We start from the raw sequence: 15,285 nt of genomic DNA, 5'->3' as shown, positions 1-15,285 counted from the left end.
CGACTTCGTCCGCGTGGATTTAGGTTTTTGAAAATCCCATAGAAACTCTTTGATTTTCCGGGATAAAAAGTAGCCTATGTCCTTCCCCGAGATCCAAGGTATCTCTACACCAAAATTCGTCAAAATCGGTTGAACGGATGGGCCGTGAAAGGCTAGCAGACAGACAGACAGACACACTTTCGCATTTATAATATTAGTATGGATAATAATAATCCTCTTTATTTCAGATATTACATCCATTTTGTTAGTGATAAAATTAATTGCTAATGACTATGTCAGTAAGTAGGCTGTTTTATGAACCATTTTATTTGTCTAGGAATCTACCACCCATGAGACACTGAGAGTGCATGTGCAAACCAACCCAGTGTCTCATAAATGGATTATCTAGGTTTTCAGATAAGGTTTTCAGAATACCGTTGGAACTACCTCGGATTCTGCTCTGCCTAACCCTAACCTAACGGGGTGAAATAGGGCTTGAAATTTGTGTAGCTAGTGAAATTTATTTTGAAAAATTTTAGTTTATTTTTATTTTATGTCTGTTCTGTGCACGCCTCATGCTGAAGCTACTGAACTGATTTTAATACAACTTAGCATTCATATTGCCTATAGCTAATACTCTGGGTCATTATATAGGACCGTTTTTATCCCAAAAACAACAGGGATCATTCATGACAGGCAATGTTTTAGAGCCTCAATAGCTCAACGATTAAGGAGCGGACTGAATTCCGAAAGGTTGCCAGTTCAAACCCCACCCGTTGCATTTTTGTCGTGCCTACTGCTAGCACAAGCTTTTCACTTCAGGGAATAATAGTCATAATTAACATGGCTAATATTTTTTCTTTTTTTAAGTTTCATGTTTATCAATGTCAGTTTTTGGCAATTCTTTTTTCATTACAAAGCCTGTATCATCCAGTGCCTAGGTCTCATGAAAAAGTTGTAAAGACAATATGATGAATAGTTTCCGAGCTGGAAGATGGAATTAGTACTTAAACAGTTGACTTTTCACTTGTAACCCTAATAGGGTTAGGGTAACAGGTTCGATTTTGGCAAAAAAAATTAGTGCCTTAACTCAATGCAATTCAATCTAAATATATAAAAGGAAAAGGTGACTGACTGACTGACTGACTGATATATCAATGAACAGCTCAAACTACTGAACGGATCAGGCTGAAATTTGGCATGCAGATAGCTATTATAACGTAGGCATTAGCTAAGAAAGGATTTTTGAAAATTCAACCCCTAAGGCGATGAAATAGGGATTTGAAATTTGTGTAGTCCACACGGACGAAGTCGCGAGCATAAGTTCAGAATATGTCACAAGAAAGGTTTGTATGTATTATAATATAACACGTCATTTCATAACACATATTACTATATGGAATAGGTAAACTTAACTGGGTGACGTCGGGGCGGGTCAACTAGTAAATAAATAAGTCAAAATAGGTATTTAAGATAAACAAATTAGGTCTTAGTCAAGTTAATAGTTATAGACGAATATGTTACCATTTCACAACAAGTAACATACAAATATATTTTTAGAGTTCCTTACCTCAAAAGGAAAACAGGAAACCTTATAGGATCACTTCGTTGTCTGTCTGTCAAGCAAACCTATAGGGTACTTCCCGTTGACCTAGATTCATGAAATTTGGCAGGTAGGTAGGTCTTAGAGCACAAGTAAAGGAAAACGCACATTCTAAATCAGATTTTGTTTATTTTTATGCATAATAGTTTTCGATTTATCATGCAAAATGTTGAAAAAATACTCAAGTACGGAACTCCCTCGGAGCGTGAATCTGACTCGCACTTGACCGGTTTTTTAATTAAATTGAAACAATGAAAGCAGAAATGAGTCTATAGAGATAACAGAATAATAACAGGAGCACAATATTCATTACCCAAGCCCTTAATAGAGGCATTGTTACCAGGTTAACGAAATTCGAAATTAAAGAATTTTCCCGCCGGCACGCTGCGCCTAACGACCGAAACATGTCAATCACAATAATTGACAGCCTGACACCTGACTATTTTCGTTCAGCCCAGCGATCCCGACATTAAAAAGAAGCTTTTTTTCTGCAACCAAAACACAAACAGAAGCGTCATAATAAAATACTCTTTGTAAGTTTGTCACCTGTCAATATTGTAACCTCAAACGCGAAATCAACAACGTAGCGTGTTTAAGACTAAATTGTAAACCTTTTAAAATATCATAACAGAGTTGTAAATTCATAACAATGTATTGTAGACTGAGATAAGTAATCGTTACGTGTATCGCAAAAACATGACGGAAGGATTCAAGACAAAACACGGCCATTTTCGTTTATGTGTATGTTGAAAGTTGAAGATTAAAAACTTACCCTTTCCACGTCCAAATCAGTCCCGCTGCACAGTCTCTTGCCACCACCACCGTTGTAAGCCATTGTACACCACAATACAAACACAAATCACACCGTAACGCGATAAGCTATTGCCGAAAACGAGTAAACCACCTCCTTCAGAGGTTGAGAGCAGACTGAAAGAACGAATGTATTCTAGCAAGCGACGAGTGAACGGCAAACAAAGGAACGATCTTAACGTTACCATAGAGTACTGTCAGTATTCGTAACAGATTATAATATTATCACAAACATCGCTTTAAAACCAATAAAAATAAGAAGTAAATTTGTGATAATTATCATAAATTAGAAACATTATGTAAGGATAATGCTAGGGTGCTGTCTCATTTAATACGCAAAATAAGTAAAAAATTAAAAATCAATTCCATATTACCGGAAATACAATGGAACGTTGAACGATTAAAAAAAGTTCATTGTCTTCTTATGTCAAGTCAAAGTCAAACGCGCAAAAACTTCAAATATGTCAAAATAAAAATGTTTGCGGCACTAGGTATTAATTACGAAAAACCCCATACAATAAGATTCCGTCAGCTGGTGGTTGAGAGCACGTGTTCTTGTGGTTTTTTACTCCTAGCTGAGACTTGGTGGTGGTATCTGGTGAGTTTTGTGTGTGTTTCGTTCGTGGGAAGGGGAAGGAATGGGCGTGGATAGTCCAGGGGATCCTCCGGATCCGACATGCTCTGATCCGTCACAACCAAAGGAACGCCCTAAAAAACGTGTAGCTGAACCCGTCATCCAACCTACAAAGCGAGCTGACATTGAACTAGACCAATCGTCGATGGAATCTATCCAAAATATTTACACCCATCCATCGATGACTATTACGGATCGCACTTACGGGTTAAACGACGCAGGCCCATTTATTGTACACGTGATGCGAATTGAACCTGATCCTGCTGCTGGATTAACTCTCCGCCCAATTAAAATCGGTTTACTTCTGGCTAAGAATAATATTTCTAACATTGTAAGAGATGGTGTAAAAGCGGTAGGTAGAAATCGAGTCGCCATTGAGTTCAGGAACAGTGGTGATGCCAATGCTTTTCTTCACCACCCATGTCTACAACAAAACAAACTGAATGCCACCATACCCGCGTTCCACGTAACTCGGATGGGACTCATTAGAGGAGTCCCTAAAGAGTGGTCTATACAGCAACTGGCAGAGGCCATAGAACTCCCGGATAACTGTGGGATCGTCTTGAAAGCAAGACGTCTGAACCGTAAGGTAGTATCAGAGGGCACAGCAACATGGGTTCCCACACAATCAGTCGTTATCACATTCAGAGGCCAAGTTTTGCCCAAAAATGTATATGTGTATTATACTTCCATGGTGGTGGAGAAGTACCTTCTCCCCACCATTCAGTGTCACAATTGCTGCAGATTCGGTCACACAAAAAACCAATGCAGAAGCAAGCCCAGATGCTTCAGGTGTGGCCAGGAGCATTCTGGCGATAGGTGTCAAGATGAGATCCAATGTGTACTGTGTACAGGCAAGCATGTAGCCACATATAAAGACTGCCCGGAACACCAAAGACAACACAAAATCAAGCTAATGATGTCCGATAATAATATTTCATATATAGAGGCTTCAGCCCAGGTTCCCCCAGCCCGTAGATCATATGCGGACATAGCAGCGACTATCTTTGCCCCCTCAGTGAGTGAGCCCCTTGTCAGTAGGAATCCTGCTGCTCCCTTGCCCCCCAAATCGTACAGAAAAACAGTTTTAACTACCCCAAGACCTAGACCCCCACCTCCTAAAGGATTTGATAGGCTCGCCCACAATTCAATTACTAACATCCCATCCTCTCCCTCTTCAAATGGTTGTGCCCTCAAAAATCAAACCTTTTCAGTTTCAAATGAATACCTTATGGAAATCCTTGTTGCACTACTAAACAATTGTATCCTGAAACCCAACAACAACATACCGAACAACGTGGCGGAAAAAATCGTTAAACTGACAGACATATTTAAATCCCAGAACGGCCCAGCCGATCCCAATCCTACAATGGAATATTAGAAGCATCAAAAATAAAAAACATGAATTAACTTCACTCTTTAAAAAATACCACATCGCCATCGCTGCCGTCTCGGAGACATGGTTGAGACAGGAATCCTCTTTCAGGATACCAGGCTTTGCCTGTCTCCGGGATGATAGGGGCGATGGATATGGTGGATGCGCTTTATTTATAAAAAAAAACTTTAACTTACTCTCAACTTCCTTTGCCACAGCATTCACAGGAAATTAATGTGGTTGCTGCCAGAGTTGTAAATAAAACCATTGTTTCCATTTATATTCCCCACCCCAACCCTAATCTCGAAATTGAACTTTTATCTTTGCTCTCAGTACTTCCTTCCCCCCTGATAGTACTAGGGGATTTTAACTGTCATCACACTTCGTGGGGGTCATACTATTGTGACTCCTTTTCAAACTACTTAATAGATATTTTTGACAAAATTAATGTATGCTCCCTCAACGATGGATCCCCAACACATAGAGTTTATCCCGGCCAAAACCCTCGGTCAGTCCCAGATCTCTCTCTCTGTTCTCCCAGTATCGCAAACACCATAACTTGGGAAGTCCTGAGCAATTCTTATGGTAGCGACCACTATCCAATCTTAATATACATGACTCACCACATATCCCCCAAGCCTGCCCCAAAACCTCTTTTAAAATACAGGATAAACAATGTTGACTGGAGCGCTTTTGCCGAGTCAGTAGATAGTTTCTTATCCCAACTGGAACCTGTAAATTTGGAAAACCTCTCAGAAAATTACAACCAATTCCAACAGGCGTTAGTGAATGCTGCAGACATTCACTTTCCAATTAAACAATATAAACAAAAATTTCTATCACCTCCTTGGTGGGATTCTGAATGTACATCTGCAGTGCAGCTGAGAGAGGAATCAGAATTGGAATACAATAGAAATATGACAATAGAAAATTTCATAGCCTTCCAGAGAAACTCTGCTAAAGTCAGAAGAATGCTTTCCAAAAAAAAACATAAAGGCTGGAAAGCTTTCTGTGACAGCTTGTCTCCCAGGTCCCCGTCTTCTCTGGTTTGGCGGTATATCAAAAGATTCAGAGGATCTAGGACTATAGATTCCCCTTCTAATGATCCATCTCCATGGTTACACGAATTCGAAATGAAATTAGCTCCACCCTTTGCTCCAGATCAGGATTATTTCCCATCAACTAGCATACCCCCCCCCTCACATAGATTAGAGCAACCCTTCTCCCTTGTAGAACTACAAATAGTACTAAAGGAGCTGAAGGATTCTACGCCTGGAGAAGACGGTATCCCCTACTCCTTTATAAAGAACCTAAACATCCTGGGTAAAACCTACTTTTTAAATATAGTAAATAATATATTTATATCGGGTAATATACCAGAACCCTGGAAAACTCAAGTTGTTTTACCAATCTTGAAACCGGGAAAGAATCCTTCAGAACCTACTTCATATCGTCCCATCGCCTTGTCATCCACCCTCTGTAAAATATTTGAACATATGGTAAAGAATAGATTAGAATGGTATGTAGAGAGCAAAGACATTTTGGGTAAAACTCAATTTGGATTCAGAAAAGGTAAGAGTACTATGGATAGTTTAAGCATGCTGTCTACTGATATACGTCTTGCTTTCGCGAATGGAGATTACCTGGTGGGCATCTTTCTAGATATTACCTCTGCCTATGATAGTGTTAATCTTCCACTACTCAGGCGCAAAATGCTTAATCTGGGTATCCCTGAGAGGATTGTGCACTTTGTTATGAATCTGTTCATGGCTAGATCTATCAAAATACGTATAAATGAAGAGCTCATGCCGCCCAGAACTGTCTGGAAGGGTCTCCCACAAGGATCCGTACTTAGTCCTCTGTTGTATAATATTTATACGTATGATTTGGAGCTGGCGGTGAATAGCTTTTGTAATACACTGCAGTATGCAGATGACCTGGCATTATATATCTCAAGTAACTCAATCCGTGATGCAGCTGTTAACCTAAACTCTGCTATGTACTACCTTAGCAGATGGCTTGAAGAACATGGACTAAGTCTCTCTCCTTCTAAAAGTAACGTTCTGATCTTCTCTAGAAAAAGAAGAATTCCGGATATAGAAATAAGATACGAAGAGCAGATTATCAAAGCAGTTCCGGCAGTAAAATTTCTGGGCGTTATACTAGATGCAAGGTTAACAGGTAAACAACACTTTAATTATGTAGCCCAAAAGTGTGAAAAAGGAGTTAACATAATGAGAGCTCTCTCTGGAGTGTGGTGGGGATCTCATCCATACTGCCAGAAACTTCTATATAATGCTATAGTTAGAAGCCACTTCGATTATGGCACCTTTATCTTTGAACCTTGCAACAAAGATGGTTTGGAAAGGCTAAATCTAATCCAAGCAAAATGCCTGCGGATAGTTCTGGGTGCCATGAAGTCTTCACCCAAAATAGCCCTGATGACAGAATGTGTTGACCCTCCTCTTGACCTAAGAAGGCAGTACTTATCAGATCGGTTTGTCTGTAAGCTAATACAAGTGGAGTCGCACCCACTGATTCCACAGTTGAACTCAATGGCACAAAAGGTTAACACTGAAGAATACTGGGCACATAAAGACCCTCCTAGACTAATAAAGAGCTACAGGAGATGTAAAGACTTACAACACCCAATAGCCCAGTCTCCTATATTCCCTATATTTAACTGTTCATTTGATGCTTTAATTTACAACCCCAATATACAACTTGACTTTGGCATTTGCAAAGACGAAGTTGAGGCAAACACAAAGTTAGGCCAAATTTTAGACCAAAACTGGCAGGGGTGGATTCTAGTTTTTACTGATGCCTCTAAATTAACAGAAAGTGATAGTGTTGGTTCAGCAGTATGGATTCCAAAGTACAATATTGCCCTTTTATTCAGAAGTCCTCCCCAAACATCAGTATTCACCGGGGAAGCTATTGCCATCCTTGAGGCATTAAAATATGTTAAGACTCACAGCTTAAATAAAGTTTTAATATTATCGGATTCAAAGAGCTGTTTGCAAGCAATATTGGGTAATATTTTCAAAAATAAAGTCCAGAATTTTCAAATTATTTTAAATATAAAAGAAACATTATACCATTGCCATAACAACGGTTTAGATATAGCTTTAGCATGGATACCAGGCCACAAAGGCATACAAGGAAATGAACAAGCTGATATGTGGGCTAAGCAAGCCATACAGTTAGGATCCCCAACATACAGCTGCATCTTCCCAAGAGACCTCATCCCTCTGGCTAAAACTTACATGCATAAGGACTGGAATGTAAGATGGAATACTACCCAATTAAACATAGCTAAACACTATAGATATATCCAGCCCAATATTCCCCGCAAACCCTGGTTTTTCAAATCCAAAAAACTAAATAAAAGGACAATATCCGTTCTATGTAGGCTACGATTAGGCCACATATGCTCCCCAGTGTTTTTAAATAAAATCAGGGTGAGAGATAGCTCGCTTTGTGAATGTGGTCTGGACGAGGGAACAGTCGAGCACATATTTTTCAACTGTACTAACCACCCCATATCTTTGTACGAGTTTCTACCCCATAATATCCCTCGCCCAATTCATTTCCCTTATCTCCTCTCTTTTCCTAATCCTTCGATCCTAAGATGTCTATGCAATTATATTAATTTGTATGATATTAAATTATAATGTATCTCTAACATCAATGTTTAATGTTTTAACGGTCATGATATTATTAATTGTTATATTTCCTTTATGTTAAACTAAAATCATACTAATTGTCCAATGTATAAACTAACAACTTGTGTTGTCCTTGTGTTGTCTAGGTCTAACAAAGGTTTATATACACTGCAGTCTGTGGGATAGAAAGAAAAGTCTCTCATGAAAGGAATTCAAGAACCAAATTACAACGATGTTCTCTCCACTGAATTGACATTGGCGGAATTATTGCGGACAACAAAACCGCAGTACATAGAGCCATAGACAAGAAAAGAAGAATGTTTGCGGCTTGTGATGTTTTGTTTATTTTTCAAATTACAGTTCTAATTATTAAAAATGAATTAACTTTAAAATGGATATTGAAGAACTAGAAATCAAAATAGAATATAACGAAAGTTTTGAAAGTGATCCCTTACGCGAAGATGGTTATGTTTACCAAGATAATAATCGAAGTTACGGAAGCCTTATGGTATATAATTAAACCTTAATCTTTGCTGTTTTTTAAGAATACTCTAGTCATAGCAGCCCGAAAGTTTTTTTAAATTTATATACTAGCACTTGGCTGCAGTCAGACCAGTGGCAAGTGATGATGTAGCGTAAGATAGAGCGCGCTTACCTAGAAGATGCCAGTTACATCGACGAGAGGCAAATTGGACCATTTTTTGGTGGGGAGGAAATCTTCATTTGATACTTAGACTTAGGGAATAAATCGGGTTATGTGAGGTTTTACTTTTTACCCACCCTTCGGCCACCCTCAGCGCATGGACAGCCTGTCAGTCATTGTTTTTTTTTAAATTTATAAACTAGTGCTTGGCTGCAATCAGACCTGCTCTAGCTAGTGATGATGCAGCCTAAGATGGAGCGTGCTTGCCTAGAAGATGCCCATTCACTCTTGACTAGAAGTTATCCATATTAAAATTGAAGGGAAAACTGGTGCTGGAAGAGTGTTCCATATCTTAGCAGCTCAAATTAGAAATGAGGAGGCAAATCGCTTTGTACGTATCTGTGGAATTTTGACTATTATATGTGTGCAGACCTTGATGATTGTTTTATGTGTATTGAAGGTTTATTGAAATTTGGTTTCAGACTGAAGACCTATATGATGAACCTTCAGTCATTGATGATGATAAAAGAAACTTACTGTCTAATGTGTTTAATTCTTACAAGCTGGAGAATCAAACTGATTTGGTAATTTTTTATCTTTATTTAGTACTAGCTTATGCTCGCGACTTTGTCCGCGTGGGCTACACAAATTTCAAACCCCTATTTCACCCCCTTAGGGATTGGATTTTCAAAAGTCCTTTCTTAGCAGATGCCTACGTCATAATAGCTATCAATATGCCAAATTTCAGCCCAATCTGTCCAGTAGATTGAGCTGTGCGTTGATAGATCAGTCGGTTGTCAGTCACCTTCTCCTTTTATATATTATTTAGACTAACTGATCAGTCTGGCTTTGCGAGCGAAATTTATTATGACCTATTATATAATTAAGTAAAATAATATAGCCTATGTTATTTATAGATAAAGAAGTTTTCTAATGGTGAAAGAAATATTAAAATCGGTCCAGTTGTTTCAGAGATTATGGATTACAAAACATACAAACTAACAAATCATTCCTCTTTACAATACTAGTATGTATATATAAAAATCAAATAACTACCCATAATATTATTATAGATGCAAAAGTGATTTTGTTGGTTTGCTTGTTTGTCCTTCAATCACATGGGGAGGTTGGGGAGTGACACAGGCTACTTTTTATCCCAGAAAAAACCAAAGCGTTCCTTCTGGATTAAAAAAAATCCAAGTAAACTATTACTATGGCATCATATAGTAACTCATGATATACTTGGAAAGGTAGATTCAAGAATTTTTTTTTTAAATCTATTGGTTAAAAAATTTAAATAAAATCTGATGCAATGCAAATTAGTTAGAAATCAATACATTATAAAGTCAGCACTTTATAATGTAGTGATTTCTAACCTCCCATACTGATTACTTAAATCTATTAAATAAATCATATTTTTATTTTTGTCAATTTCAGAAAACTCAAGAAAATCCTAGAGCATGGTTCCAATCAAAAGATAGTAATGGCAAACTTCTATGTAAATACTGTGAACTAAGATATTCAACAGTTCAGACTTTACGGCATCATGTAAAGAAAAAACACCCAGAGGAAGCTAAAGCATTATCTAAAATAATAATATACAATAAGAGAAATCGTAAACATGCATGTCATATTTGTAAGAAACGATTCAAAGACTTAGCCGATTTAAAATTGCACATGACAGACCATTCTATGGACTTAGTAGAGACATCCTGTATGCATTGTAATGCTACATTTAATAAATATGAAGATTTAAAAGAACACATTTTTATGAAACATCAAAAAGGAAATAAAACATCGTACACTTGTAAAACATGTGGGTACCGTACATTAAAAAAATCACATTACCAACAGCATTGCAACACTCATAAAGAAAATAAAGCATTAATTTGTAAATACTGTGATTATAAGACTAATTATTTGCCGAATTTAAGAATACATGAACGTATTCATACAAATGATAAACCGTATTCATGCAATTTTAAGACTTGTGACTATCGGAGTGCTGCTAAGTCAGCGTTAAGAAGTCATCAATTGAAACACTATCCAAAAGAAAATATGCTTTTTTGTGACAAATGTAGCTATACCACTGTATATAAACAATCACTACAAAAACATTTAGATAGTCATTTAAGAAATTTTGTAAGAATAAAAAGATAATGGAGAAGTAACATATTAAAAGATTTTTTAAGTATTTATATTATTTTATTTACAGTTTGATACATAGTTTTAAGCTAATATTATTAAAAAAATTGCCATCGATTCTGATTTCTTTCTAGTTCCTTTAAACTAAATTTAAAGTATCTGCATCTTTTTCTTTTTAATATATATTGCTAAAAAAGGACGGAAAATGAATTTTAAATTAAAGACTTACGGCGGTTACGCACTCATCCGATCCGAGTCCGTGAAGTCCGTGAAGTGCTACTCTACAAAAACACTGTGTTCAAGACTGGCACCTAAAGACACGAAATTTGATAGTTTCAAATCAATTAAGTTTGTCCTTTCTTATTACATTGGTAAGAAAAGGATGTGAATACTCTAAGTTGCCATCAGAGTTCAGAATCAATACCAATTTTAATTATAATATCTTTACTATTTTACAACTATAATTAAGTATATACAATATTTTGAGCTACAATTTAACATCTTATGATGTAGCGGCATACTAACAGAACATTTTGTTTGACATCACTGAATCTGTGCAAAAACACCTAAAAACACTTACTAAAAAAAATATAAAGAGGAAGAGAAATTGATTGACTGACATGACTTTGTCAACGTTCAGCTCAAACAGCTAGGTTTAGATAAAAGGTTCAAACGCACTTGCAATGCGCGACGCAATGCGGCGCGGCAAATATAGTTTCTATGAGTTTGTACGGAGCAAGGCGTTGCCGCGTCGTGCAAATGTGTTTGGACCTTTAAAAAATATAGAATCATCAATGTGGTGCTGGTTTGTGTCCATCAACATAGAAATTTCTTGTTGCTTTTGGTAATGTCAGCTCCATTCCTTCCATGTCCTTTGTTAACGTGATTTGACAGCCTGCAAAGCATAAAGGGACTAAATTAAAGCCTAGGAGCGATCATGCACTAATCCGATTCGAATCCGTGAAAATACGGATATGAAAAATATCTACGTCATGTCATAAGCTATCATCAAAGAAGTTGGAAGTACTACTACGTAGTACTTCCTATGTCGATATCTATTCCTATGTCGATGGCTATCATACAAATAGTTCTATGACAAAAATCGCAGTACAAAGAGCCATAGAGAAGAAAAGAAGAAGTTCTATGACATCTTCGGAACTTATTTTCACGGACTCGGATCGGATGAGTGCGTAACCGCCGTTTCAGCATTGTTATAATCCATTAATTCCGCACAACAGTCACAAACGTTTAAGTGCGGAAACCAAGCCAGAGAGAAAATCTATTAATTCATACTATTTCTATGGTAGTTTAACAATAGTCAGTTAAACAATAAAAATGCCTGCTGTAGGTCATTTTGCAGAGATTTCATCAAAGTAAGAAGAAAGACCCACACTAAGGGTGTTTGTGCACTCATCCGTATTCGGTTCGTATCCGTGATTCTTCGAAGTGACCGTCATACAAATACGTAGATACAATCGATTCGTATTTTTTACGGATCCGTAAAATCACAAATAAGTGCATAAACGCCCTAAGTGGACGGACGACTTAGGCGAGTCACAGGGAGCTGCTGGATTCAGGTGGCACAAGACAGTGGCGTGTGGAACTCCAAGAGACCTATGCCCAACAGTGGACGCCTATCGGTTGACGATGATGATGAAGAAGAAATGTCAGTTATTTCACCTCAAGTTTTTTGACTAGTGGGAGGCTTTGGCCGTGGCTATTTACCACCCTACCGGCAAGGCCATGCCGCCAAGCGATTTAGCCAGTGTATGGGTTCAATAAAAACTGTTATACTCCTTCCCGGTTAGCCTGCTTCCATCTTAGACTGCATCATTACTTACCACCAGGTGAGATTGCAGTCAAGGGCTAACTTGTCTATCTATACTTATAATAAAACTGTAACTGGTAATCAGAGGAAACATAATTATCGGTATAGACCCCAAAACATATTTTAATGTAGACCACACTTGATCTACATTAAAATATGTCGTCAAACCACGAAATAAGCTTAAAATCATTAATGTTTATAAGTAGGTATGTATATTATAATAGGTATAACACATTTTATACCCATATTTTGTCCATATCACTACCCATATTATAAATTCGAAAGTTTGTTTGTTGGTGTGTCCTTCAATCACATCACAACGGCGCAACAGATCGATGTGATTTTTTGCATGGGTATAGTTAAAGACCTGGAGAGTGACATATGTTACTTTTTATCCCGGAAAATCAAAGACTTCCAACAGGATTTAAAAAATACTAATTCGCAGGCATCTGATACTAGCTATCGGAATAAAAAAAAAGCTTGATTACCAACCCAGTCTAGAGTTTTCCTTCAAAAACGGCGCCATGTCCAACAGATCATCCTCCTTCTCCTCTGGATCTTGTAACTTGTCCACATAGTCCTCATGTACGTACACGTGACACGTTGTACATGCTAGGGAAGCTTCACATGCACCTGTAACGTTAAAATAATATATTTTTCAGAGTTTCATACCCAAATCAAATAATTTAATCAAAATAGATAATCAGTACCCATATTATAAATGTGAAAGTGTGTTTGTTTGTTGGTTTATCCTTCAATCACGACGCAACAGAGCAATGGATCGACGTGATTTTTTGCATGGGTATAGTTAAGACGGAGAGTGCCATAGGCTACTTTTTATCTCGAAAAATCAAAGAGTTCCAAGAGAGAGATAAACCTAAATCCACGCGTACGAAGTCGCAGGCATCAGCTAGTAGGTAATAAATTCCGCTTTTTGATGGTTGGTTGTTGGAGTTGTAAAATTTAGTGGTGATAATTTTTACGCAAACTTAAAATTAAAGCTACACGAGGGTTCCAAAGCACCCAAGTCTGAGAAAAGCCCACAACAAACTCAGCCAGGTATTTTTTTTATTATCACCACTTTACAAAATCACTTAAACTTATTAGAAACATCATAAAAATGTTAAGCAACTCATTCCTAAGCTTTCTTATATGTTTAAATAATCCTGTACATTGTAATAGGATTTTGCTATAAGTAGGTAATACTACTCCCAAGTCCTGACCAAATTTTGGCCACGGTGGCCAATCTCTATGGAGATTGGCCAACTGCAAGGGAGATATTATGGTGCACAAATGTTTGCCCAAACACAGGTGATTTTTGTATTCCCTCACGCTCATAGCCCGATGGGGCGGAAATCCAACACAACCGGAGAGAAATCAGGCACAGGCTTTAAATGCTCTCCAAGGCACGGGGGTGATACACCACCAATTTCCTTACTCTACTTATTAGTTCTGTGAATTTCTTAACAGAAATACCCAATTGTACCTATTTTTTTACCCGATCTGGGAATTGGACCCAGGGCCCTGGTCATCTCCAGTCGAACATCATAACCACTAGACCAAGAAGTACCCAAAGGGTGAAACTTGTTAAAACAGAGTTCTGTTAATGTCACTCCACTGTCTGTCAAGACTGAAAGACAAGAAATTTGGCAGATATCTGAGTAGTCTTAAATAACACAAGTAAAAGGAAATATCCAAATAAATTACTGACCCTCCATTTCAATTTCATATCTATGCGCCAAATATAATACATTATCACCAACTTTGCCTCTCACTTTGGTCTTCTTGCCATCTTTGTCAATATACACTATGTTTACTCTGAAAAGATTTTTTTATTAGCTTTTCTATCTATGAGTATATAGGTACCCTATTTAAAAAAACACTTTATTTAGAAAAAGTTCACGATATATTGCAAATAAATCATTAGTGACTGACACTAGAGGTCAACAAACGTTGCGAAAGTTGCCGTAGTCTCCCACCAGACCAGACCAAATATTTAGAAATTATAAAATTCCAAACCCCTGCCGGGAATCGAACCCGGAACCTTCCATTAATAAGACCACAGCGCTTACCACTGCGCCAGGGAGGTCGTCGAAAGTCATAAGTCACGATGCGGCCTAGGTGGATTCACTCTTCAGTATAATTTTATTTGAACCTAACCTTATCCATAGCTAACTTTTACCAATTTTAATTAGCAGTGCGTGTAACTTACATTTCGTCTTCCGATTTTGGGTCCTGCCATTCGTATTCACCGTGTTTCAAGGCTGAAAAGAAATATTACGTTGTATTTACATAGTATTTACTCCAACTTAAAAGTTAAAATATACTTAACCTGGAGTTACACGAAGTAGTCTTTTTTGAATGGGAAAATGTGTTTGTATTAGCTTAAAATTACGGCTCGCGTGGAGCAATTTTAAAGTTCTAAACATTTTGACCATTAAGTTATATACAAAACATTTTAAAATGTAAATAAAACATTTATTTTGAGGTTATTAATTTGAAGGAAACCTTGAAGGATTTTGTTTTGACAACTGGAATGGTTTTTATGTTTTTGAACGGAGCATTTGCTATTGCGAATAAATGAAATTGGTCCTTATCATAAT

General features: G+C 37.4%; 2 protein-coding genes across 22 annotated transcripts in view; both read right to left on the bottom strand.

Moving 5' to 3' along the window:
- The window catches only part of sm (heterogeneous nuclear ribonucleoprotein L), a 369,904-nt gene extending 367,388 nt beyond the window's left edge, over positions 1–2,516 (bottom strand). For all 21 annotated transcript variants that reach the window (XM_069507183.1, XM_069507198.1, XM_069507201.1 and 18 more), the window contains exon 1: positions 2,355–2,516. In XM_069507183.1, coding sequence (XP_069363284.1) covers positions 2,355–2,417 — 63 coding nt within the window. In that variant the 5' untranslated portion in view covers positions 2,418–2,516. The remainder of the gene's footprint in view (positions 1–2,354) is intronic.
- An 8,386-nt stretch (positions 2,517–10,902) lies between these two features.
- Fdx1 (Ferredoxin 1) lies at positions 10,903–15,209 on the bottom strand. Its single transcript, XM_069507327.1, has 5 exons — positions 15,015–15,209; positions 14,895–14,946; positions 14,394–14,500; positions 13,175–13,315; positions 10,903–11,749 (listed from the first exon to the last, which is right to left on the bottom strand). Exons 1-5 carry the CDS (start codon positions 15,118–15,120, stop codon positions 11,646–11,648), a joined length of 510 nt encoding a protein of 169 aa, XP_069363428.1. The 5' UTR covers positions 15,121–15,209; the 3' UTR covers positions 10,903–11,645.
- Between the last annotated feature and the right edge of the window lie 76 nt (positions 15,210–15,285).

Source organism: Maniola hyperantus, chromosome 25 (genome assembly GCF_902806685.2).
Source record: "Maniola hyperantus chromosome 25, iAphHyp1.2, whole genome shotgun sequence".
In the NCBI taxonomy this organism is placed as follows: domain Eukaryota; kingdom Metazoa; phylum Arthropoda; class Insecta; order Lepidoptera; family Nymphalidae; genus Maniola; species Maniola hyperantus.
The sequence above is the reverse complement of the archived record's forward strand: the minus strand, read 5'-3'. Positions and strand labels throughout refer to the sequence as shown.